Here is a 23,704-nt window from a genome sequence, read left to right on the forward strand (position 1 = left end):
AAAGGCTCACCGATTTCAGCTGTACTAAGCCTGTGAAATTTATTTCTGTATTTGTTTTGATTGTACAATATTGAGAAAAAATCTCACTCATGGACTAGCAGTCACAAATGATTTTAGGTTTTTGTGTTGTGTTGTTTTGTTCATCTTATAATTTTACAGTTCTGATTAAACAGGCATGGCAAGGGAAGATTTATTCTGAGATACCAATAAAAATAGCACAAGTTAACATATATGTTCCCAATATGTTAAACTTCAATATATAGCATGTGAGAAGGCATGGTAAATATGTTTTTATACAAATTCTTAAATGTTTTAAATAAATAATTATATACTTTTAATATATTTTGAAAGGGCACATTGTCACTTATTGGCTTTTAAAAAAATAGCTTTGGCTGGGCATGGTGGCTCATGCCTGTAATCCCAGCACTTTGAGAGCCTGAGGCGGGTGGATTACCTGAGGTCAGGAGTTTGAGATCAGCCTGGCCAACATGGCAAAACCCCATCTCTACTAGAAATACAAAGAATTAGCTGGGTAAGGTGGCAGGTGCTTGTAATCCCAGCTACTTGGGAGGCTGAGACAGGAGAATCACTTGAACTCAGGAGGCAGAGGTTGCAGTGAGCCAAGATTGCACCACTGCACTCCAACCTGAGCAACAGAGCAAGACTCTGTTTAAAAAAAAGAAAAAGGCCAGGCATAGTGGCTCACGCCTGTAATCCCAGCACATTGGGAGACAGAGGCAGGTGGATCACCTGAGGTCAGGAGTTTGAGACCAGGCTAGCCAACCTGGTAAACCCCATCTCTTCTAAAAATACAAAAATTAGCCGGGCATGGTGGTGGGCACCTGTAATCCCAGCTACTCGGGAGGCTGAGGCAGGAGAATCACTTGAACCTGGAAGGCGGAGCTTGTAGTGAGCCGAGATTGCGCCACTGCACTCCAGCCTGGGCCTGGGTGATGGAGCGAGACTCCGTCTCAGAAAAAGGAAAAGAAAGGGAAAGGGAAAGGGAAGGGAAAATAGCTTCATTGAAATTAGGTCTCAAAATTTTCACCTCTTATAAGTATACAATCCAGTGAGTTTAAATAAATATATAGAATAATATAGTCATTACCAATCCAATTTAAGGACATTTCTATCACCCCCAAAAGATTCCTCAGGCCCATTTGTAGTCATTTTTCTTTCCCATCCAAACCCCAGACAACTTTCTTTTTTTTTTCTTGAGACAGAGTTTTGCTCTGTCACCCAGGCTGGAGTGCAGTGACACAATCTTGGCTCACTGCAACCTCCGCCTCCCGAGTTCAAGTGATTCTCATGTCTCAGCCTCCTCGGCTTCCTGAGTAGCTGGGACTACAGGCATGTGCCACCATGCCCAGCTAATTTTTTTTTGTATTTTTAGTAGAGACGGGATTTTGCCATGTTGCCCAGGCTGGTCTCGAATGCCTGAGCTCAGGTAATCTGCCTACCTCGGCCTCCCAAAGCCCCAGACAACTTTCTAGCTATAAAGATTTGCCTTTCTGCATGTTTCATTAAATGGAATCCTATAATTGCTTTGTACTTTTATTATACTTAGCATGTTTTTGAGGTTTATCCATCTTGTAGCATGAATTAGTACTTCATTAATTTTGATTGCTGAACGATTTTTTATTATGTAAGTATACCATATTTTGTTTATTCACTTATCAGTTGATGGGTATATTCAGGTTTCCAGTTTTTAGCTGCTATGGATAATGCTACTGTAAAACATTTGCTTACAGCCCTTTGTGTAAACATAGGTTGTCATTTCTCTTGGACAGATTCTGAGAAATGAATTTGCTGATTCATATGTTAAACATATGTTTAGCTTTTAAAGAAACTGCCAAACAGTTTTCCAAAGTGATTTTATCATTTTTAGATTCCTACCAGCAATGTATGAGGATTCCAATTTCTCCACATCATCTCGCCAACACCTGTTATTGTAGGTCTTTTTGCTTATAGCTATTTTAATGGGTATGAAGTGGTATCTCATTATGGTTTGAATTTGTATTTACCTAATGGCTAATGATGCCAAGCATCTTTTCATGTACTTGTTGGCCATTCATATATCTTAGGTGAAATGTCTTTGTAAATTTTTGCCCTTTTTTTTTTTTTTGAGACAGAGTCTGACTCTGTCGCCCAGGCTGGAGTGCACTGGCACGATCTTGGAGCACTGCAAGCTCCGCCTCCTGGATTCACACCATTCTCCTGCCTCAGCCTCCCAAATAGCTGGGACTACAGGCACCCTCCACAATGCCTGGCGTGTGTATTTTTAGTACAGAGGGGGTTTCACTGTGTTAGCCAGGATGGTCTCAATCTCCTGACCTAGTGATTCGCCCGCCTCAGCCTCCCAAAGTGCTGGGATTATAGGTGTGAGCCACCACGCCCAGCCAATTTTTGCCCTTTTTTAAACTGAGTTATTTGTTTTGGTATTGAGTTGTAATGGTTCTTTATATAATCTGGATAAAAATTCTTCCTCTATCTTGAACGTTTAGAAACGGGCACTTGCAATATTTGTATTTTAAATTTAGTTTACAGATGGAACTAAAAATGTATACATGTTGTATATATTTTTACTTGTGGGAAAAAAGTCTATACTATGGATATAAGTTACCTGATATTTGATTTGTAAATATTTTCTGTCAGTCTGTGGCTTGGCTTTTCATTTTCTTAGTGGTTAAAATATATTTTAGAAACGATATTTCCACAAAAGTCTTGGAGTCCCTAAATCCTCTGCTTAGTAAACTCAGCTTATCAGAACACAGTTTGAAATCTACTGCAAGTGTTTCAGCAACCTTTAAATTCAGCAAGCTGAGTAACTCATCTTCAAGGGAATCATGCACTGGTGGAATTGGAAGGGACTTTGCAATTAACCAGATGCCCTCCTAATTTTGTAAATAGACTTGATAGTTGAATGACTTAATTACAATTCCTGTACAACAGGTTTTATAGAGCATTTCTGAAGGCCCACGGCTTGGATTTGAGGTCAGAGATTAGGGACTGATGAATTCAGATAGGACAGGGGTGTAAAGTGAGAAAATCAGTATTTCCTGATAGCACTGGAGATTTATTTGCTGGCTGACGATAAAGGAGATTAGGCATCAAAGAGAAGGAAGGAAGAACCCTGAACTCTATAAAAACAGGCTTTAATAATAGAAATCTACCTCAAAGACTGTTTTAAAAAGAAAAAAGAAACCCAACAAACAAGAACTCTTGCAGTTAAAGGAATTGTGTTCAGTATATAAGGGGTGACTTTTCATATTTACCTCAAATCACCCCATGCCTTCTTAGCATTTATGACTCATGTACATTTCTTTCTGTATATTCCTTTAAACTAACCTCATTCATTCATACCCCTTTAAACTAACTTCATTCATTCATTCATTAACAACGTACTGTTCTTTTTAATGATAAAAACCCTAAATAGGAATAGAAGGAAACGTCTTCAGCATGATAAAGATCATATATGAAAAACCCACAGCTAACTTCATGTCAATGGTACCATCAAACTGAAAGTTTTTCGCTTAAGATTATTAACAAGTGCCTGATTTTGCCACTCACATTCAACATGGTATTAGCAATTGTAGCCAGAGAAATTAGGCAACAAAAAGAAAGGCATTTAAATTGGAAAGAAGAAAGTAAAATTATCTCTGTTCACAGATGTTGTAATCTTCTATGTTGAAAACCTTAAAGATTCCACAAACGAAAATTAGAGCCACTAAATAAATTCAGCAAAATAGAGGCATACAAAATCAACACAGAAAAATCAGTTGCATTTTATTTCTTATTTATTTATATTTTTAGATGCAGGGTCTCACTCTGTTTCCCAGGCTAGAGTACAGTGGCATGATCATAACTCACTGCAGCCTTGAACTCCTTGGCTCAAGTGATTCTCCTCCCTCAGCCTCCCGAGTGGCTGGGAATACAAGCATGTGCCACCACGCCCAGCTCATTTTTAAATTTTTTGTAGAGACAGTGTGTTACTATATTGCCCAGACTGGTCTCAAGCTCCTGATCCTCCCTTCTTGGCCTGGGCATGAGTCATTGCACCTGGCCTGGTTGCATTTTATACTCTAGCAATGAATAATCAATCCAAAAAGGAAACTAAGAGAACAACTCAAGTCATAATGTCATCAAAAAGAGTAAAATACTTATAAATAAATTTAACCAAGGAGCCGCAAGATTTGTATACTGCAAACTTCAAAACATTGCAGAAAGAGATCGAAGAAAATGTAAATGAATATGAAGACATCCTGTGTTCATGAACTGGAAGATCTAATATTGTGTTTTTGTTGTTGTTGTTTAGACAGGGTCTTGCTTCTGTCACCCAGGCTGGAGTCCAGTGGCACAATCTTGGCTCGTTGCAGCCTCTGCTTCCCAGGTTCAGGTGATTCTCCTACCTCAGCCTCCTGAGTAGCTGGGATTGCAGGCGTGCACCACCAAGACCAGCTAATTTTTGCATATTTTGTAGAGACTGGTTTTGCCATGTTGCCCAGGCCAGTCTTGAACTCCCGAGCTCAAGTAATCTGCCTGCCTTGGCCTCCCAAAGTGCTGGAATTACAGGAATGAGCCACTGCGCAGCCTGGAAGATCTAAAATTGTTAGGATGACAATACTACCCAATACAGTCTACAGATTCAACACAATCCTATCTAGCTCCTAAGGCCATTTTTTGTAGAAATAGAAAAACCCATTCTAAAATTCAAATGAATTGTAAGGGACTCTGAATAGCCAAAATCATCTTGAAAAAGAAGAACAAAGTTGGAAGTCTCACACTTCCTGATTTTATTACGAAGTTATGGCTGGGTATGGTGGCTCATGCTTCTAATCTCAGCACTTTGGGAGGCCAAAGTGGAAGGATCAGGAGTTTGTAACCAGTCTGGGCAACATAGTGAGACCCCATCTCTATTAAATTAAAAAAAAACAACAAAGTTAATTGTAATTAAAACAGTGTCGTATGGGCATAAGGACAGATGTTTAGACCAATACAATAGAATAAAGAGACCAGAAATAAACCTTTGCATATGTGGGCAATTGATTTTCAACAAAGGTGCCAAGACTAATTCAGTCGGGAAAGGATAGGTGTTTCAACATATGAGGCTGGGAAAACTGGATAGCCAGAATAAAGTTGGACCCTTACCTTATATAGTACTATATGCAAAAATGATCAAAAACCTAAATCTAAGAGTTAAACTTAATGAAACTCTTACAAGAAAACATAAGAGAAAATCATTATGACATTGGATTTAGCAATGCTTTTTAGGCTATGACACTGTTGCTTATTCTACAGGATGCTTTCCCTCCCCAACCCATGACCACACATGCCAATGGCAATCCCAGATACTATGATGACTAAAAATGCTACTGGACATTTCCAAACATCCTGCCTGTAGTTGAAACCACTATAAGATACAAAAGATATTTGTGTGTGTTGTCAATAGCATATTTTCAGAGATTGGTAAGAAACTGTCCCCATTTGGTAGGGTGTCTTCTCTATTCACTCTTCTTAGTACAAATTGTTAAATTAGCTCATCCCTTTAATATAATTTTTAATGTTTGTGGGTACATTGTAGGTGTGTATATTTATGGGGTACATGAGATATTTTGACACAGTCATACAATATGTAATAATCACATCAGGATAAATGAGATATCCATCACCTCAAGCATTTATCCTTTATTTATTTATTTATTTTTTGAGAGGGAGTCTTGCTCTGTTGCCCAGGCTGGAGTGCAATGGCATGATCTTGGCTCACCGCAACCTCTGCCTCCTGGGTTCAAGCCATTCTCCTGCCTCAGCCTCCTGAGTAGCTGGGATTAGAGGCACCCACCACCACGCATGGCTAATTTTTGTATTTTTAGTAGAGATGGGGTTTCACCATGTTGGCCAGGCTAGTCTTGAACTCCTGACCTCAAGAGATCCGCCCACCTCGGCCTCCCAAAGTGCTGGGATTACAGGCATGAGCCACCGTGCCTGGTCAACATTTATCCTTTCTTTGTGTCACAGACAACCCAATTGTATTTTTTTAGTTATTTTAAAATGTACAATAAATTACTGTTGCCTATAATCACCCAGTTGTGCTATCAAATACTAGATCTTATTCATTCCATCTAACTATATTTTTGTACCCATTAACCAGCCCCACTTCTCCCCTGCCACACTACCTTCCCAGTCTCTGGTAACCACCTTTTATTTTTTTGAGACAGAATCTCGCTCTGTCTCCCAGGCTGGAGTGCAGTGGCGCAGTCTCAGTTCATTGCAACCTCTGCCTCCTGGGTTCAAGCAATTCTCCCTGTCTCAGCATCCCGAGGAGCTGGGATTACAGGCACCCCCCACCATGCCCGGCTAAATTTTTGTATTTTTAGTAGAGACAGGATTTCACCATGTTAGCCAGGCTTGTCTCAAACTCCTGACCTCAAGTGATCTGCCTGCCTCAGCTTCCCAAATTGCTGGCATTACAGGCATGAGCCACCAACAGTGCTTATAACCACCATTTTAAAAAATGTAATAGAGATGGGGTCTCACTTTGTTGCCCAGGCTGGTCTCAAACAGACTCAAGAGATTCTCCCACATCAACCTCCCAAAGTGTTGGGGTTACAGGCATAAGCCACTGCGCCTGGCCCCTAACCACCATTCTACTCTGTCTCCATGAGTTTACTTGTTTTGATTTTTTAGCTCATGCAAACAAGTGAGAACATGGGAAGTTTGTCTTTCTGTGCCTGGCTTATTTCACTTGACATAATGACCTTCGATTCCATTTATATTGTTGCAGATGCCAGGATCTAACTTTTTTGTGGCTGAAAAGTATTCTGTTGTGTGTAAGTACCACATTTTCTTTATCCATTCATCTGCTGATGGACACTTAGGCTGTTTCTAAATCTTGGTTATTCTGAATAGTGCTGTAATATAAACATGGGAGTGCAGATATCTCTGGGTCATACTTATTTCTTTTTTGGGGGGTATATACCAAGCAGTGGGATTCCTGGATCATATGTAAGTTCTATTTTTAGTTTTTTGAGAAACCTCCAAACTATTCTCCATAGTGGTCGGACTAATATATATTCCCACCAACAGTGCACAAGGGTTCCCTTTTCTCCCTCCACATTCTTGACAGCATTTGTTATTACCTGTCTTTTGGATAAAGGCTGTTTTAACTGGGATGAGATGATATCTCATGATAGTTTTGATTTGCATTTCTCTGATTAATGATAATGAGTATCTTTTCATTTACTTGTTTGCCATTCGTGTGTCTTCTTTTGAGAAATGTCTGTTCAGATATTTTGGCCATTCATAAATTGGATTATTAGTTTTTTATAGAGTTTTTTTCAGTTCCTTATACATTCTGGTTATTAATCCCTTGTCAGATGGGTAGTTTACAAATATTTTCTCCCATTAACATGGTTCTGTGGTTTGTCTCCTCACTTTGTTGATTATTTTCTTAGCTGTGCAGAAGTTTTTAACTTGATGTGATCCCATTTATCCATTTTTGCTTTAGTTGCCTGTGCTCATGGGGTATTACTCAAAAAAAAACTGTCGTCCAGTTCAATATCCTGGAGATCTTCCTCAATGTGTTCTATTAGTAGATGCATAGTTTGAGTTTTGTTCTGTTTTGACAGAGTTTCACTCTTGTTGCCCAGGCTGGAGTGCAGTGGCACCATCTCAGCTCACTGCAACCTCTGCCTCCTGAGTTCAAGCAATTCTCCTCCCTCAGCCTCACGAGTAGCTGGGATTACAGGTGCCCACAACCACACCCAGCTAATGTTTTGTATTTTTAGCAGAGATAGGGCTTCATCATGTTGGCCAGGCTGGTATCAAACTCCTGACCTCAGGTGATCCGCCCGCCTTGACCTCCCAAAGTGTAGGGATTACAGGCATGAGCCACCTCTCCCATCCATGAGGTCTTATATTTAAATTTTTAATCCATTTTGATTTGATATTTGTATATGGTAAGAGATAGGGGTCTAGATTCATTCTTCTGAATATAGATACCCAGTTTTCCCAGCATCATTTATTGAAGAAATATTCTTTTCTCAGTGTATGTTCTTGGGACCTTTGTCAAAAATGAATTCACTGTGGATGTATGGAATTGTTTCTGGTTTCTCTATTCTGTTCCATTGGTCTATGTGTTTTTATGTCAGTACCTTGCCATTTTGGTTATTATAGCTTTGTACTATAATTTGATGTCAGGTAATGTGTTTTTTCTAGTTTTATTCTTTTTGCTCAGGATGGCTTTGCCTATTGCAGGTATTTTGAGGTTCCATATAAAGTTTAGAATTTGTTTTTCTATTCTTATGATGAATGCCATTGGTATTTTGATGGGGATTGCATTGAATCTGTAGATTTCTTTGGCTAATGTGACATTTTAACAAGAATGATTCTTCCAATCTATGAACATGGAATATCTTTCCATTTTTGGTGTCCTCTTCAATTTCTTTCATTGCTATTTTATCACTTTCATTGTAAAGATATTTTACTCCTTTGATTAAGTTAATTCCTAGGTGTTTTATTTTATTTGTTGCTATTGTAAATGGGATTACTTTCTTGATTTTTTAGATTGTTTGCTACTGACATATAGAAATGCTACTGATTTTTTGTATGTTGATTTTATATCCTGCAACTTTACTGAATTTGTCAGTTCTAATAGTTTTTTGCTGGAGTCTTTAGTTTTTCCAAATGTGAGATCATATCATCTGCCAACAAAGATAATTTGACTTCCTCCTTTTCAGTTTGGATGCCTTTTATTTTTTTCTCTTATCTGATTGCTCTAAATACGACTTCCAGTACTATGTTGAATAACAGTGGTGAAAGTGGGCATCCTTGTTTTGTTCTAGATCTTACAGAAAAGGCTTCCAATTTCTCCCCACTCAGTATGATACTAGCTGTGGGTCTGTTGTATATGGCTTTTATTATGTTGAGGAATATTCTTTCTATACCCAGTTTTTTGGAGGTTTTTTTATCATGAAGGGATGTTGAATGTTAGCAAATGCTTTTTCAGCATCAGTTGTAATAATCATGTCTTTGTCCTTCATTCTGTTGATATTGATGTATGACATTGATGGATTTGTATATGTTGAACCATCTTTGCATCACTGGGATAAACTCTATTTGGTCATGATAAATGATGTTTTCAGTGTATTGTTGAATTTGATTTGCTAGTATTTTGTTAAGGATTTTTTCATCAATATTCATCAAGGATATTGGCTTGTAGTTTTTTTTTTTTTTTTTTTTTTTTTTTTGATGTGTCTTTGTCTGGTTTCGGCATCAAGGTAACACTGGCCTCATAGGAGGAGTTTGGAATTATTCCCCTTTCCTCTATTTTTTGGAATAGTTTTGGTAGAATTGGCATTTTTCCCTTAAATGTTTGCTAGAATTCAGCAGTGAAGTCATTGGGTTCTGAGCTTTTCTTTGCTAGGAGACTTTTTATTGTGGCTTCAGTCTTGTTACTTGTTATTATTCTGTTCACATTTTGGATTTCATTATGGTTCATTCTTAGTTGGTGTGTGTATCCAGGAATTTATTTCTTCTAGGTTCTCCAATTTATTCTCATATGGTTGCTTATAGTGACTCTAACGATCTTTTGAATTTCTGCAGTATCAGTTGTTGTGTCTCCTTTCTCATCTCTGATTTTATTTATTTGTTTCTTTTTTTTTCTTCATTAGTCTGGCTAAAAGTTTGTCAATTTTGTTTAACTTTTCAAAAACCAACTTTCAGTTTCATTGATTTTGTCTATTGTTTTCTTTGTTTCAGTTTCATTTATTTCGCTCTGATCTTCATAATTTATTTTCTTCCACCAGTTTTGGGTTTGGTTTGCCCTTCCTCTCCTAGTTCTTTAAGATGCGTAGTTTGGTGTTTATTTGAAGTTTTTCTACCTTTTTTTTTTTTTTTTTTTGAGACGGAGTCTCACTCTGTCGCCCAGGCTGGAGTGCAGTGGTGCGATCTTGGAGCACTGCAACCTCCGCCTCCTGGGTTCAAGTGATTCTCCTACCTCAGCCTCTTGAGTAGCTGGGACTACAGGTGCCCGCTGCCATGCCCAGCTAATTTTTTGTATTTTTAGTAGAGACGGGGTTTCACTATGTTAGCCAGGATGATCTCAATCTCCTGACCTCATGATCTGCCTGCTTCGGCCTCCCAAAGTGCTAGGATTACAGGCGTGAGCCACCACACCTGGCTGTTTTTCTACCTTTTTGTGTAGGTGCATATATAAACTTCCCTCTTAGTACTCCTTTTGCTGTATCCCATAGGTTTTGCTATGCTGTATTTCCATTATCATTTGTTTCAAGAAAATTTTTAATTTTCTTATTAGTTTCTTCATTGACCCACTAGTCATTCAGGAGCATGTTGTTTAATTTCCATGTATTTGTACAGTTTCCAAAATTCCTCTTGTTTTTGATTTCTAGTTTTATTCCATTGTGGTCAGAGAAGATACTTGAGGTAATTGTGATTTTTTTTTTGAATTTTTAAAGACTTGCTTTGTGGCCTAACATACGGTTTATCCTTGAGAAAGATCCATGGCTGAGGAGAAGAATGTGTATTCTGTAGCTGTTGGATAAATGTTCTGTAAATATCTATTAGTTTCATTTGGCTTATTGTGCAGATTAAGTTCAATTTTTCTTTGTTGATTTCTGTCTGGAAGATCTGTCCAATGCTGAGAGTGGGGTGTTGAAGTCTCCAGCTATTATCATATTGGAGTGTATTTCTCTCTTTAGCTTTAATAATATCTGTTTTATATATTTGGGTGCTGCAGTGTTGGGTACATACATGTTTACAATTGTTATATCTTCTTGCTGAATTGACCCCTTTATCATTATATAATGGTCTTTTCGAATTTTTGGTCTTACATATATATAGCTATATCTTCTCTTTTTAGGTTTCTATTGGTATGGAGTGTCTTTTTCCATTTCTTTATTTTCAGTTTATGTTTGTCTTTATAGGTGAAGTGTTTCTTGCAGTCAACAGATCATTGACATTGTTTTTTTAATCCATTTGACGACTCTATATCTTTTTATTGGAGAATTTGGTCCATTGACATTCAATGTTATTATTGATAAGTAAGGACTTAGTCCTGCCATTTTGTTATTTGTTTTATGGTGGTTGTTGTTTTTTTCTTATCTTCCTTCCTTTCTTTTAGTGAAAGTGATTTTCTCTGGCAGTATGTTTTAATTTCTTTTTAGTTTTTGTATATCTGTTGTATCTTTTTTGATTTGCGGTTACTATGAGGCTTGCAAATAATATATACGTTTTGACACAGGGTCTCACTCTGTCACCCAGGCTGTAGTGCAGTGGTGTAATCACAGCTACCTGCAACCCCAACCTCTTACCTCAGCCTTCTGATTAGCTGGGAGCACAGATGTGCACCAGCACACCAGGTTATTTCTTTTATTTTTTGTAGGTATGGGGTCTCCCTCTGTTGCTTAGGCTGATCTTGAACTCCTGGGCTCAAGCAATCCTTCTGCCTCAGCCTCCCAAAGTGCTGGAATTACATACATGAGTCACCATGCCCAGCTTCAAATAATATCTTATAGCCCATTCTTTTAAACTGATGACAACACTGATTGCATAAACAAACTAACAAGCAAAGAGAAAACTAATAAAAATGCTACACTTAACTTTATCCCCTCGCTTTTTAGCTTTTGTTTTTTTCTATTTATATCTTATTGCACTTTTTATGTCTTGAAAAGTTGTTGTAGTTATTTTCATTGTTTTATCTTTTAGTCATTCTACTCAAAATATGAGTAGTTTACACTTTGCAATTATGGTGTTATAATATTCTATGGTTTTCTGTGTACTTATTACTACTAGTAAGTTTTGTACCTTCAGGTGATTCCTTATTGCTCATTAACATTCTTTTCTTTTTTTCCTTATTTATTATACTTTTTATTTTGAGACAGGGTCTCACTCTGTTAGCTCGGTTAGGGTGCAGTGGCATGATCTCGGCTCACTGCAACCTATACCTTCTGGGCTAAAGTGAGCCCCCCACCTCAGCCTCCTGAGTAACTGTCTGCTACTACAGGTGCACACCACCATTTCCATAAAAAAATTTTAAAATTTTAAAATTTTTTTTGCAGAGGCAAGGTCTCATATTTTCCAGGCTGGTCTTGAACTCCTGGGCCCACACAATTCTCCTACCTTGGCCTCCCATGTGCTGGGATTATAGTCATGAGCCACTGCACCTGGCCAACCTTTTTTTCTTTCAGATTGCAGTACTCCCTTTATCTTTTCTTGTAGGATAGGCCTGGTGTTGATAAAATTCCTCAGCTTTTGTTTATCTGGGGAAGTCTTTATTTTTCCATGTTTGAAGGGTATTTTCTCCAGACATACCATCCTAGGATCCAAGTTTTTTTCCTTTAGTACTGTAAAACGTCATGTCACTCTCTCCTGGCCTGTAGATTTCCACTGAAAAGTCTGCTGCCAGGAATATTAGAGCTCCATTATATGTTACTTATTTCCTTTCTCTTGCTGCTTTTAGGATCCTTTATCTTTGGGAGTTTGATTATTAAATATCCACAAGGGTAATATTCTTCTTTTTTTGTTTGTTTGAGATGGAGTCTCGCTCTGTCGCCCAGGCTGGAGTGCAGTGGCGCAATCTCGGCTCACTACAAGCTCCGCCTCCCGGGTTTACACCATTCTCCTTCCTCAGCCTCCCGAGTAGCTGGGACTACAGGCACCTGCAACCATGCCAGCTAATTTTTTTTGTATTTTTAGTAGAGACGGAGTTTCACCGTGTTAGCCAGAATGGTCTGTATCTCCTGACCTCGTGATCCGCCCACCTCGGCCTCCCAAAGTGCTGGGATTACAGGCGTGAACCACTGCCCCCGGCCATTCATTTTTTTTTTTTTTTTTTTTTTTTTTGAGATGGAGTCTCGCTCTGTCACCCAGGCTGGAGTGCAGTGGCGCAATCTCGGCTCACTGCAAGCTCCGTCTCTCGGGTTCACGCCATTCTCCTCCCTCAGCCTCTCCGAGTAGCTGGGACTACAGGCGCCCGCCACCACGCCCCGCTAATTTTTTGTATTTTTAGTAGAGACGGGGTTTCACCGTGGTCTCCATCTCCTGACCCCGTGATCCGCCCGCCTCGGCCTCCCAAAGTGCTGGGATTACAAGCGTGAGCCACCGCGCCCGGCCCATTTCTTAAGTAAATCAATTGTGTAGTAGTTTGCTTTCTGAAATTTGTTTCAAAATAATCTGTGGGAAAGAGGGAAAAAAGGCAGGTATCAATGAAACAAAGATTGGCCACTAGTTGATGATTGATACATAGGGGTTTGTCATACTATACTTTCTACTTTGGAAATGTTTCAAAATTTCCATAATAACAAGAAAAAGTGAATATGATGACCTCCATTTTTAGCAATATTGCAGTGTTAGAAATCCTGAAACCACTTGACCTACATAATAATGAAAAATACTTGATCATGTGTTAAAAACTGCTTTTCAATGTTTAGATGAGTCCGCGAAGATCAGTAATGGAACAAGAGCAGAGCCCAGGCAATTAAGCTACCCTTCGAAGTCCCTGTGTGCCTTGAGCCCTACATAGTGCTATTTATGACCTAAAAAGTTCACTACACAGAGAAGACAAGGGACAAAGCCCTGAATCCACACAGAATGAAAGCTTATCTTCATGCACACTGTCTGGAGCTCAGAATGGGCAAGCCAGAAAAAAAACCCATCCTGCAAAATAGAGAAAACATTTCCATCTTGGGCTGGGCTATGAATGGAAGTTTAAAAAAAGAAGAAATAAAGCCTCCTGTAAGAATTTGTAGCCACTGGCCAGATCTTAAGTTGTTTGGGATCTGAATCTACATTCTTTGCATGATTGAAAAACCACAAGTCTATACTTTACTTATTAATTAAATTAATTAATTAATTTTTTTTTTTCCCCTGAGACAGAGTCTTGCTCTGTCTCCTAGGCTGGAGTGCAGTGGCATGACTCGGCTCACTGCAACCTCTGCCTCCTTGGTTCAAGGGATTCTCCTTCTTCAGCCTCCTGAGTAAGCTGGGATTACAGGCGGGTGCCACTGTGCCTAGTTCATTTTTGTATTTTTAGTAGAGATGGAGTTTCAACAGGTTGGCCGGGCTGGTCTCAGATGATCCACCTGCCTCCACCTCCCAAAGTGCTGGGATTATAGGTGTGAGCCACCAGGCCCAGCAATTTTTTTTTTTTTTTTTTTTGAGATGGAGCTTTGCTCTTGTTGCCCAGGCTGGAGTGCAGTGGTGTGATCTTGGCTCACTGCAACCTCCGTCTCCCAGGTTCAAGGATTCTCCTGTCTCAGCCTCCCGAGTAGCTGGGATTACAGGTGCCTGCCACCATGCCCAGCTAATTTTTGTATTTTTAGTAGACACGGAGTTTCACCATGTTGGCCAGGCTGGTCTCGAACTCCTGACCTCAGGTGATCCACCTGCCTTGGCCTCCCAAGTGCTGGGATTACAGGCGTGAGCCACTGCCCCCAGCCTTATTTATTTAATTTTAGAGATGGGGTCTTGCCATGTTGCCCAGGCTGGAGTGCAGAATCTACTTGCAGGCACAATCATAGCACACTGTGGCCTGGAACTCCTTTGGCCTCAAGTGATCCTCCTGCTTCAACCTTCTGAGTAGCTGGGATTACAGGCACGTGCCATCATGCTGGGCCCCACATGTTTGTAATTCAAAGGCTGTCAGGATGGGTAATATTCCCAGGTGTCCGAAAGCAAACACAAACTTTCCCAGATAAGCGTATCCTCCTCAATCCTCAAAGAATTCCTACAGAGAAGCAGCCAACAAAAAATTCATAATAAAAACAAAAGAGATCAAGCAAGCCACAGATAACAGAACCAGAAACACAAAGACTTTGGATATTATAATTATCAGAATTAAAATAAGTAACTCTGCTTGAAATGTTTTAAAATGTGAAGACGGCATTGAAAACATGAGGAAGAACAGGAGACAATCAAATAATTAGCCAATTTGAAAAAGAACAAAATAGTACTTTTAGAAATAAAAACCCTAGCCAGGTGTGGTGGTGTGTGCCTATAGTCCCAGCTGCTCTGGAGGCTGAGGCAGGAGGATGGCTTGAGGCCAGGAGTCTGAGAACAGCCTGGGCAATGTGTGGTGAGACCCTGTCTCCAAAAAAGTTGTAAAAAAAAAAAAATTAGCAGGGCATGTTGGCACGCACTTGTAGTCCCAGCTGCTCTGGAGTCTGAGATAGGAGGCTTCCCTGAATCCAGGAGTTTGAAGCTGCAGTGAGCAGTGAATTGTGCCACTGCACTTCAGCCTGGCAAGAGAGTGACCCCATCTCTAAAATTAAAAATAAAAATAATAGAAATTAAAACTCTGACAATTGACATTAAGAATTCAAATGGATAGAAGATTAAACAGGAGGTTAATACAACTGTATAAAGAATTAGTGACCTGGAAGGTATATCCCACTCATTTGTGGGATCTAAAAATCTTATCAGCTTAAAATAATGGGTTATAAGATAGTATTTGCAAGCCTCATAGTAACCCCAAACCCTAAAACATACAACAAATACAAGAAAAATAAAGCAACAAATTAAATCATATCACCAGAGAAAATCACCTTCGCTAGAAGGAAGGCAGTAAGGAAAGAAAGAAGGCCACAAAAAAAAAAAAAAAATAAAGAAAATAAATAAAAGGGCAGGACTAAGTCCTTACTTAGCAATAATAACATTGCATGTAAATGGACCGAATTCTCCAATCAAAAACATAGAATGGCTGAATGGATTTAAAAAAAAAAAAAAAAAAAGCAAACCTGGCCAGGCATGGTGGCTGACACCTGTAATCCCAGCACTTTGGGAGGCCGAAGTGGGTGAATCACCTGAGGTCGAGAGTTCGAGACCACCCTGGCCAACATGACGAAATCCCATCTCTACTAAAAATACAAAACTTAGCCACACTTGTAATCCTAGCTACTCAGGAGGCTGAGGCAGGAGAATTGCTTGAACCTGGGAGGTGGAGGTTGCAGTGAGCTGAGATCATGCCATTGCACTCCAGCCTGGTCAACAAGAGTGAAACTCTGTCTCAAAAAAACAAAAAAAAAAAAACAAAAAAAAGCAAGACCCAATGATCTTGGGGGTATTGCAGTCTCCAGCTATTATTGTACTGGGGCCTAGCTCTTTAGCTCTAATAATATTTGCTTTATGTATCTGGGTGCACTAGACTCCACTAAAGAAAAGCCCAGACCCGATGACTTCATTGCTGAATTCTATGGAACATTTAAAGAAGAACTAATACCAATCCTACTCAAATTATTTCAAAAAATATGGAATACTTCCAAACTCATTCTGTGAGGCCAGTGTTACCCTGATACCAAAATCAAAGACACATCAAAAAAATGAAACTACAGGGAAATATCTCTGATAAATATTGATGCAAAATCCTCAACAAAATATTAGCAAGCTGAATTCACAATACATTAAAAAAGATCATTCATTATCACCAAGTGGAATTTATTCTAGGGATGCAAGGATGGTTCAACATATGCAAATCAATCATTGTGATATATCATGTTAACAGAATGAAGGACAAAAACCATATGATTATTTCAATTGATGCTGGAAAAACATTTGATCACTTTCAACATCCCTTCATGACAAAAACCTTTTTAGAAAACTGGGTATAGAAGGAACATACCTCAATATAATGAAAGTCATTTATGACAGACCTGCAGCTAGTAACATACTGAATGGGGAGAAACGGAAAGCCTTTTCTCTAAGATCTGGAACACAACAAAGATGTCCACTTTCACCACTGTTATTCAACATAGCACTGGAAGGCCTAGCTAGAGCAATCAGTCAAGACAAGAAATAAAGGTCATCCAAATTGGAAAGAAGTCAAATTATCCTTGTTTGCAGATGTGATGATCTTATATTTGGAAAAACCTAAGGACTCCACAAAATAATTATTAGAACTGATAAATTCAATAAAGTTGCAGGATACAAAATCAACATACAAAAATCAGTAGTACTTCTATGTACCAACAGTGAACAATCTGAAAATGAAATCCCACTTACAGTAGTGACAAATAAATTAAATACCTAGGAATTAAAGAAGTAAAAGATCTTTACAATGAAAACTATATAACCCTGATGAAAGAAATTGAAGAGGACACCAAAAAATGGAAAGATATTTCATGTTCATGGATTGGAAAAATCAATATTATTAAAGTGTTCATAGTACCCCAAATAATCTACATATTCTATTCAATCTCTATCAAAATATCAAGGACATTCTTCGTTAGAATAGAAAAAACAATCCTAAAATTTATATGGAACCACAAAAGACCGAGAATAGCCAAAGCTGTCCTCAGCAAAAAGAACAAAACTGGAGGACATAACATTACCTGACTTCTGATTTTACCACAGAGAGGTAGTAACCAATAGAATTATACTGGCATAAAAATAGACATAGACAAATGGAACAGAATAGAGAACCCAGAAGCAAATCCACACCCCTACAGTGAACTCACTTTTGACAAAGGTGCCAAGAACATACACTGGGGAAAAGACCACCTCTTCAACAAATGGCGCTAGGAAAACTGGATATCCATATGCAGAAAAATGAAACTAGATCCCTATCTCTTGCCATGTACAAAATTCAAATCAAAACAGATTAAAGAGTTAAATCTAAGACCTCAAACTATGAAAGTACTCTAAGAAAACACTGGGGAAACTCTCTATGAGATTGGACTCAGCAAAAATTTCCTGAGTGATACCCCATGAGCACTGGCAACCAAAGCAAAAATGGACAAATGGGATCATATGAAGTAAAAAAGCTTCTGCACAGCAAACAAAACAACAGTGTGAGGAGACAACCCACAGAGAGGGAGAAAATATTTGCAAACTACCTAGCTAACAAGGGATTAATATCCAGAGTATATACGGAGCTCAAACAACTCTATAGGAAAAAAAATCTGATGATCTGATTTTAAAATGGACCAAAGATTTGAAGAGCCATTTCTCAAAAGACAACACACAAATGGCAAACAGGCATATGAAGAGGTGCTCAACATTACTGATTATGAGAGAAGTGCAAATCAAAACTACAATGAGATATCCTCTCACCTCAGTTGAAATGGCTTTTATCCAAAAGACAAATAATAACAAATGTTGGCAAGGATGTGGCGAAAAGTGAACCTTTGTACACTGTTGGTGAGGATGTAAATTAGTACAATCACTATGGAGAACATTTTGGAGGCTCCTCAACAAACCAAAAATAGAGGTACCATATGATCCAGCAATCCCGCTGCTTAGTGTATACCCCAAAGAAAGGAAATCATTATATCAAACAGATATCTGCACTCCCATTTTGTTGCAGCACTGTTCACAATAGCCAAAATTAGGAAGCAACCTAAGTGTTTGTCAACAGATTGAAGGGATAAATAAAATGTGGTACATACACATAATGGAGTACTATATAGCCATATAAAAGAATGAGATCCTGTTATTCGCAACAACATAGATGGAACTGGAAGTCATGATGCCATGTGAAATAAGCCAAGCACAGAAAGGCAAACATTGCATATTCTCAGTCATTTGTGGGATCTAAAAATCAAAACAATTGAAATGGAGATAGGGAGTAGGAGGATGGTTATCAGAGACTGGGAAGGTGAGGGTGAGAAGGAGATGGGGATGGTTAACGGGTACAAAAAAATAGAATGAATAAGATCTAGTATTTGATAGCACAATAGGGTTACTACGGTCAATAATAATATTTTTTTTTTTGGGAGACAGAGTCTCCCTCTATCCCCCAGGCTGGAGTGCAGTGGCACCATCTTGGTTCACTACAACCTCCACCTTCCCAGGTTCAAGCAATTCTCATGCCTCAGTTTCCTGAGTAGCTGAGATTACAGGCATCTGCCACCACGCCCGGCTAATTGTTTGTATTTTTAGCAGAGACAGGGTTTCACCATGTTGGCCAGGCTGGTCTTGCACTCCTGACCTCAGGTGATCCACCAGTCTCGGCCTCCCAAAGTGCTGGGATTACAGGCGTGAGCCACTGCACCCAGCCAATAATAATTTAATTGTACATTTTATAATAATGAAATGAGTATAACTGGATTGTTTGTCACACAAAAGACAAAATCTTGAGGAGATGAATACCCCATTTTACCTGATGTGATTATTATACATTGCATGCCTGTATCAAAACATCTCATGTATACATAAATATATGCACCTACTATGTACCCACAAAAATTAAAATTAAGAATTAAAGAAAATAGATTGACTGATGGCTTTGTCACACACAGTATAATGTTTCTTGGTCTAATATTATGATGACAGAGGGAAGACTAAAATGTAGTTTTAGGAGAGATGTTGACATCATATATTAAGTATGCCAACCAGATGTGAAAAAATTCCAAGTCACTGTGTAATGAATCATAAGTTTATTTAATGCTGATTGTGCTTTAATTTAATTGCTCCCATAAATAAAATCTTATCTCTATAGGCAATAAAATGTTTATAGTAGTCAGAAATGGATCATATGAAAGGTCAGTCTTTCATGAAACTCTTCTCCATTTTCACAGCAAGGCAGATTCAGGTGAGGGTAGATAGGTTACTGAATTACATAAGATAAGCTCACTTTTATTATTCAGACAACAAATATTTACTGAGTATTCCTTGTGTTCAAGGCACTGAACTAGGCAATATATGGAAATATCCTGAGATGTGAGACACGCTTTCCTATACCTCGTAATTTCCATTTGTGAAACCCCAAGATTTTCAGACCTTGAAGTCATCTCTAGCTTCTTTGTCTTTCACCTTCAATGTTCTATCAGTCACCAGCTTCTGTAAATTCTTCATTTACAATGTTTCTTTGATGCCTCTTTTCTCAGTTTTTCATCTCTTTAGTTCAATCATTTTTTTTTAATTTCCAGACTGATCTCTGCCTTCCCACATCCCCCTATCCGTTCTACACATGAACGGAATAACCTTTTTTTTTTTAACTTTTACTTTAGGTTCAGGGGTATATGTGAAGGTTTGTTGTATAGGTAAACTCGTGTCATGAGGGTTTGTGGTGCAGGTTATTTCATCAACCAGGTATTAAGCCTAATACCCAAGTTATTTTTTCTGCATCTCTCCCTCCTCCCAACCTCCGCCCTCAAGTAGACCCCAGTGTCTTTGTGTTCATGAGTTCTCATCCTTTAGCTCCCATTTATAAGTGAGAACCTGTGATATTTGGTTTTCTGTTCCTGCATTAGTTTATTAAGGATAATGGTCTCCCGCTCCATCCATGTTCCTGTGAGACATGATCTCATTCTTTTTTATGGCTGCATAGTACTTCGTGGTGTACATGTCTTACACCCTCATGGTATATGCATGTATACCAGTGCATTTTCTTTATCCCATCTGCTAATTATGGACATTTAGGTTGATAAGATTAACCTTTCTAAAACATTACGTTTATAACTGAAAGAGGAGCTGGTTGCTCGCTGCCTGTGGAATGAAGACAAAATAACAAGAGTGAGGTATGATAAAGAGTGAATTTTATTATCCATTGCCAGCAAGAAGGAAAGTGGTCAGAATACTTTACAAAAATTTCCACTTTCCAATTTCTGGAGAGAGGGCAGGGGTTTCAGAAGTGGGGCTTTGAATGCCGGAGAGGCAAGGGGGCTAGTAGGTGCCAGGTGGCGTGGGCTTGCCCCAGTAGCTTATCTTGAATTATTGTTCCATCTGGTGAAGGGGCCAGCACCTTCGTGGGCTCATGCAAGTTACAAATCAATCCCAGTCAGTCTTGCAGTCAATATCTAGCTAGGAGTGAACTCTGGCCTAGAAGTAATCTCTGGCTGGGAAGAGAATCCCAGAAGTGCCTGTTTTTGTGTCAGGATTAGGCCCCTGAAGCTTCTAAAGAAATGTGTGACCAGATGAGTGAGTATGATGTGAGGTTAACAAGCATCCAGGTGAATAAATGTGCATAAGGCATGAGAGCATAAGGTGGGAAAGAGAAGGGAATAGAGTGTTAAAACACATTCAAAGGCATATTTCAAGACAACAGAAAACACATCTGTGGTTTGTCTCAAAGCTGTGTCTTGAGACTGGCGAAAAAGGAGGAAAGAAAAAAGTTTAAAAATGCAGTTTTTTTTTTTTTTTGAGACGGCGTCTCACTCTGCTACTCAGGCTGGAGTGCAATGGCACAATCTTGGCTCACTGCAACCTCTGCCTCCCGGGTTCAAGCAATTCTCCTGCCTCAGTCTCCCAAGTAGCTGGGATTACAGGCGCATGCCATCATGCCTGGCTAAGTTTTGTATTTTTAGTAGAGACGGGGTTTCACCATGTTGGCCAGGCTGGTCTCGAACTCCTGACCTCAGGTGATCCACCCACCTCGGCCTCTCAAAGTGCTGGGAATACAGGCGTGAGCCACTGTTCCTGGACCTGTGTCTTGTTTCTCTTCTTTAGTGGCAAACATGGGACCTAATGTAAGGGAGCCCTCAAAAAAACATTGCTTAATGAGGGGTTAGATGGCATCTGCTTGAGGGAGAAGTGGAATCATCGTTTACTTACTTTCTTCTACAATATTGATCTTCTTGCTATTTTTCTGTTTTGTTTATGCCGTTTGGAGCATAATCAAAGGGAGAAAATAGTTTCACATTTTGGGCCTCCATTTAGCCATACTTGTGGATGATGGGTTTAACTGACCATTAGAACTCTTTTCTAATCTAACACTTTAGGGTGTGTTGCCAAACTGGAAAGGACCCAAAGGCCCATCAAGAGTAGATAAATAAATTACATTGTACTCATACAGTGGAATCCTCATAAAGATAAGAATGAATAAGCCTTTATGACCTGCAAAATATATGAATTTCATGCAGATAATATTCAACAAAAGAAGCCAGTCTCAAAATGGTAACTACTTGCTTGGTTGGGCATGATGGCTCATGCCTGTAATGCCAGCACTTTGGGAGGCTGAGACGGGTGGATCACGAGGAGTTCCAGACCAGCCTGGCCAGCATGGTGAAACCCCATCTCTACTAAAAATACAAAAATTAGCCAGGCATGGTGGTGCACGCCTGTAATCCCAGCTACTCAGGAGGCTGAGGCAGGAGAATCGCTTGAACCCAGGAGGCTATGGCTGCATGCATGATTATTGCTATCTTGATAACTTCTGTGTTTATTTTGATGATCATCCAATCACCCTAGCTTCTGTGCTCTCTGATCTCAACTCCATCTCCAGCATAGGCAGAATTCTAAAGATCTCCCTCTCCCCTAACCCCTACAATTCCAGTTCATTCCCCGGTTATTTCATCAAACACTAATCTAGGTAGTGATCTGAAGGATTTTGAAGTTATAACCTGAGACTGTGCCACTGCACTCTAGCCTGTGTGACAGAGTGAGACCCTGTCTCCAAAAAAAAAAAAAAAAAAAAGATAACTACTTCATTTATATACAGTTTAAAAACAGACACAACTAATATATAATGATAGAAGTCAGAACGGATGGGATGACCTTTGGGAGGGATGACCTTTAATGGTAATAGATGTTACCTCTGGAAGGGATGGAGCTTGAGGGAGGCTTCTGTGGCATTGCTAGTACACTTTTTTTTTTAAATCTGAGTGACAGGTATACAGGTGTGTTCACTTCGTAAATATATATCAAGCTGTCCACTTAGATTTCCTGTACTTTTTTGGTATGTTGTACTTCCCTACAAAATTTAGTTAAACAAAAGACTTATGTATGTTATACTTCCCTACAAAATTTAGTTAAACAAAAGACTTTTATAGGTACTGAAATGTAGTTTGGTGAATTCTTAACATTTAACCTTTTAGCTTAATCTGCAGAGACAAATGTTCTATACTCTACTGTACTATCTGACTCTGCAGGTTAATTATCAATACGTAGTTTTTTTTTACACTGCAATCTAATTTTTAGAAGTGAACTTTATAACCAAATAAACTTTATAACCAAATGAACTTTTTTTTTTTTTTGAGAGGAAGCCTAGCTCTGTCACCAGGGTGGAGTGCAGTGGCGAGATCCCAGCTCACTGCAACCTCTGCCTCCTGGGTTCAAGCGATTGTCCTGCCTCAGCCTCCCGAGTAGCTGGGACTACAGGCGCATGCCACCACGCTCAGGTAATTTTTGTATTTTTAGTAGAGATGGGGCTTCACCACGTTGGCCAGGATGGTCTCAATCTCCTGACCTCGTGATCCACCCGCCTCAGCCTCCCAAAGTGCTGGGATTATAGGTGTGAACCACTGCACCTGGCCCTAAATAAACTTTATAACCAAATGAATTACTTCTTAATTGGTCTCTTGTCTGCTGTGTAAAGCAAATTATATGAACTAAGGTGTTCTGGCTCCAGCATCTGGGCTCTTACTACCCCCACAATCCCCTGCCCCCTCCCTGATGCTGTCTCTCTCTGTGTAAAACCCACCTTCTGTTCACTTGCCATGTCTAAAAGACTTTGACACCTGCTTTTTTACATTTCTCATCTCTCCAAGATTATTGCTATCTTGGTAACTTCTGCGTTTATTTTGATGATCATCCCATCACTCTGGCTTCTGTGCTCTCTGATCTCAACTCTATCTCCAGGATAGGCAGAATTCTAAAGATCTCCCTCTCCCCTAACCCCTACAATTCCAGTTCATTCCCTGGTTATTTCATCAAACACTAATCTAGGTACTGATCTGAAGGATTTTGAAGTTATAACTAAAGTCCTAAGTCAGATGAGTCTAAAATACCAAGATTGTAAAGGTGGGCCTGATTTAAT

At 39.2% G+C, this 23,704-nt stretch overlaps 1 protein-coding gene across 3 annotated transcripts in view; it reads left to right on the forward strand.

Annotated features, from left to right (window-relative positions):
* Nucleotides 1-23,704, forward strand: part of ABCG2 (ATP binding cassette subfamily G member 2 (JR blood group)) — a 136,656-nt gene that overhangs the window by 34,374 nt on the left and 78,578 nt on the right. The window contains exons 2-3 of one of the 3 annotated variants that reach the window (XM_063610254.1): nucleotides 6,782-6,827; nucleotides 10,407-10,440. The exons of 1 other annotated variant lie outside the window; for it this stretch is intronic. In XM_063610254.1, coding sequence (XP_063466324.1) covers nucleotides 6,782-6,827; nucleotides 10,407-10,440 — 80 coding nt within the window. Of the gene's footprint in view, nucleotides 1-6,781; nucleotides 6,828-10,406; nucleotides 10,441-23,704 lie in introns of those variants that run through there. One more of the 3 variants, XM_063610255.1, reaches the window with a different exon arrangement.

This window comes from Symphalangus syndactylus, chromosome 10, assembly GCF_028878055.3.
Source record: "Symphalangus syndactylus isolate Jambi chromosome 10, NHGRI_mSymSyn1-v2.1_pri, whole genome shotgun sequence".
Lineage (NCBI taxonomy): Eukaryota > Metazoa > Chordata > Mammalia > Primates > Hylobatidae > Symphalangus > Symphalangus syndactylus.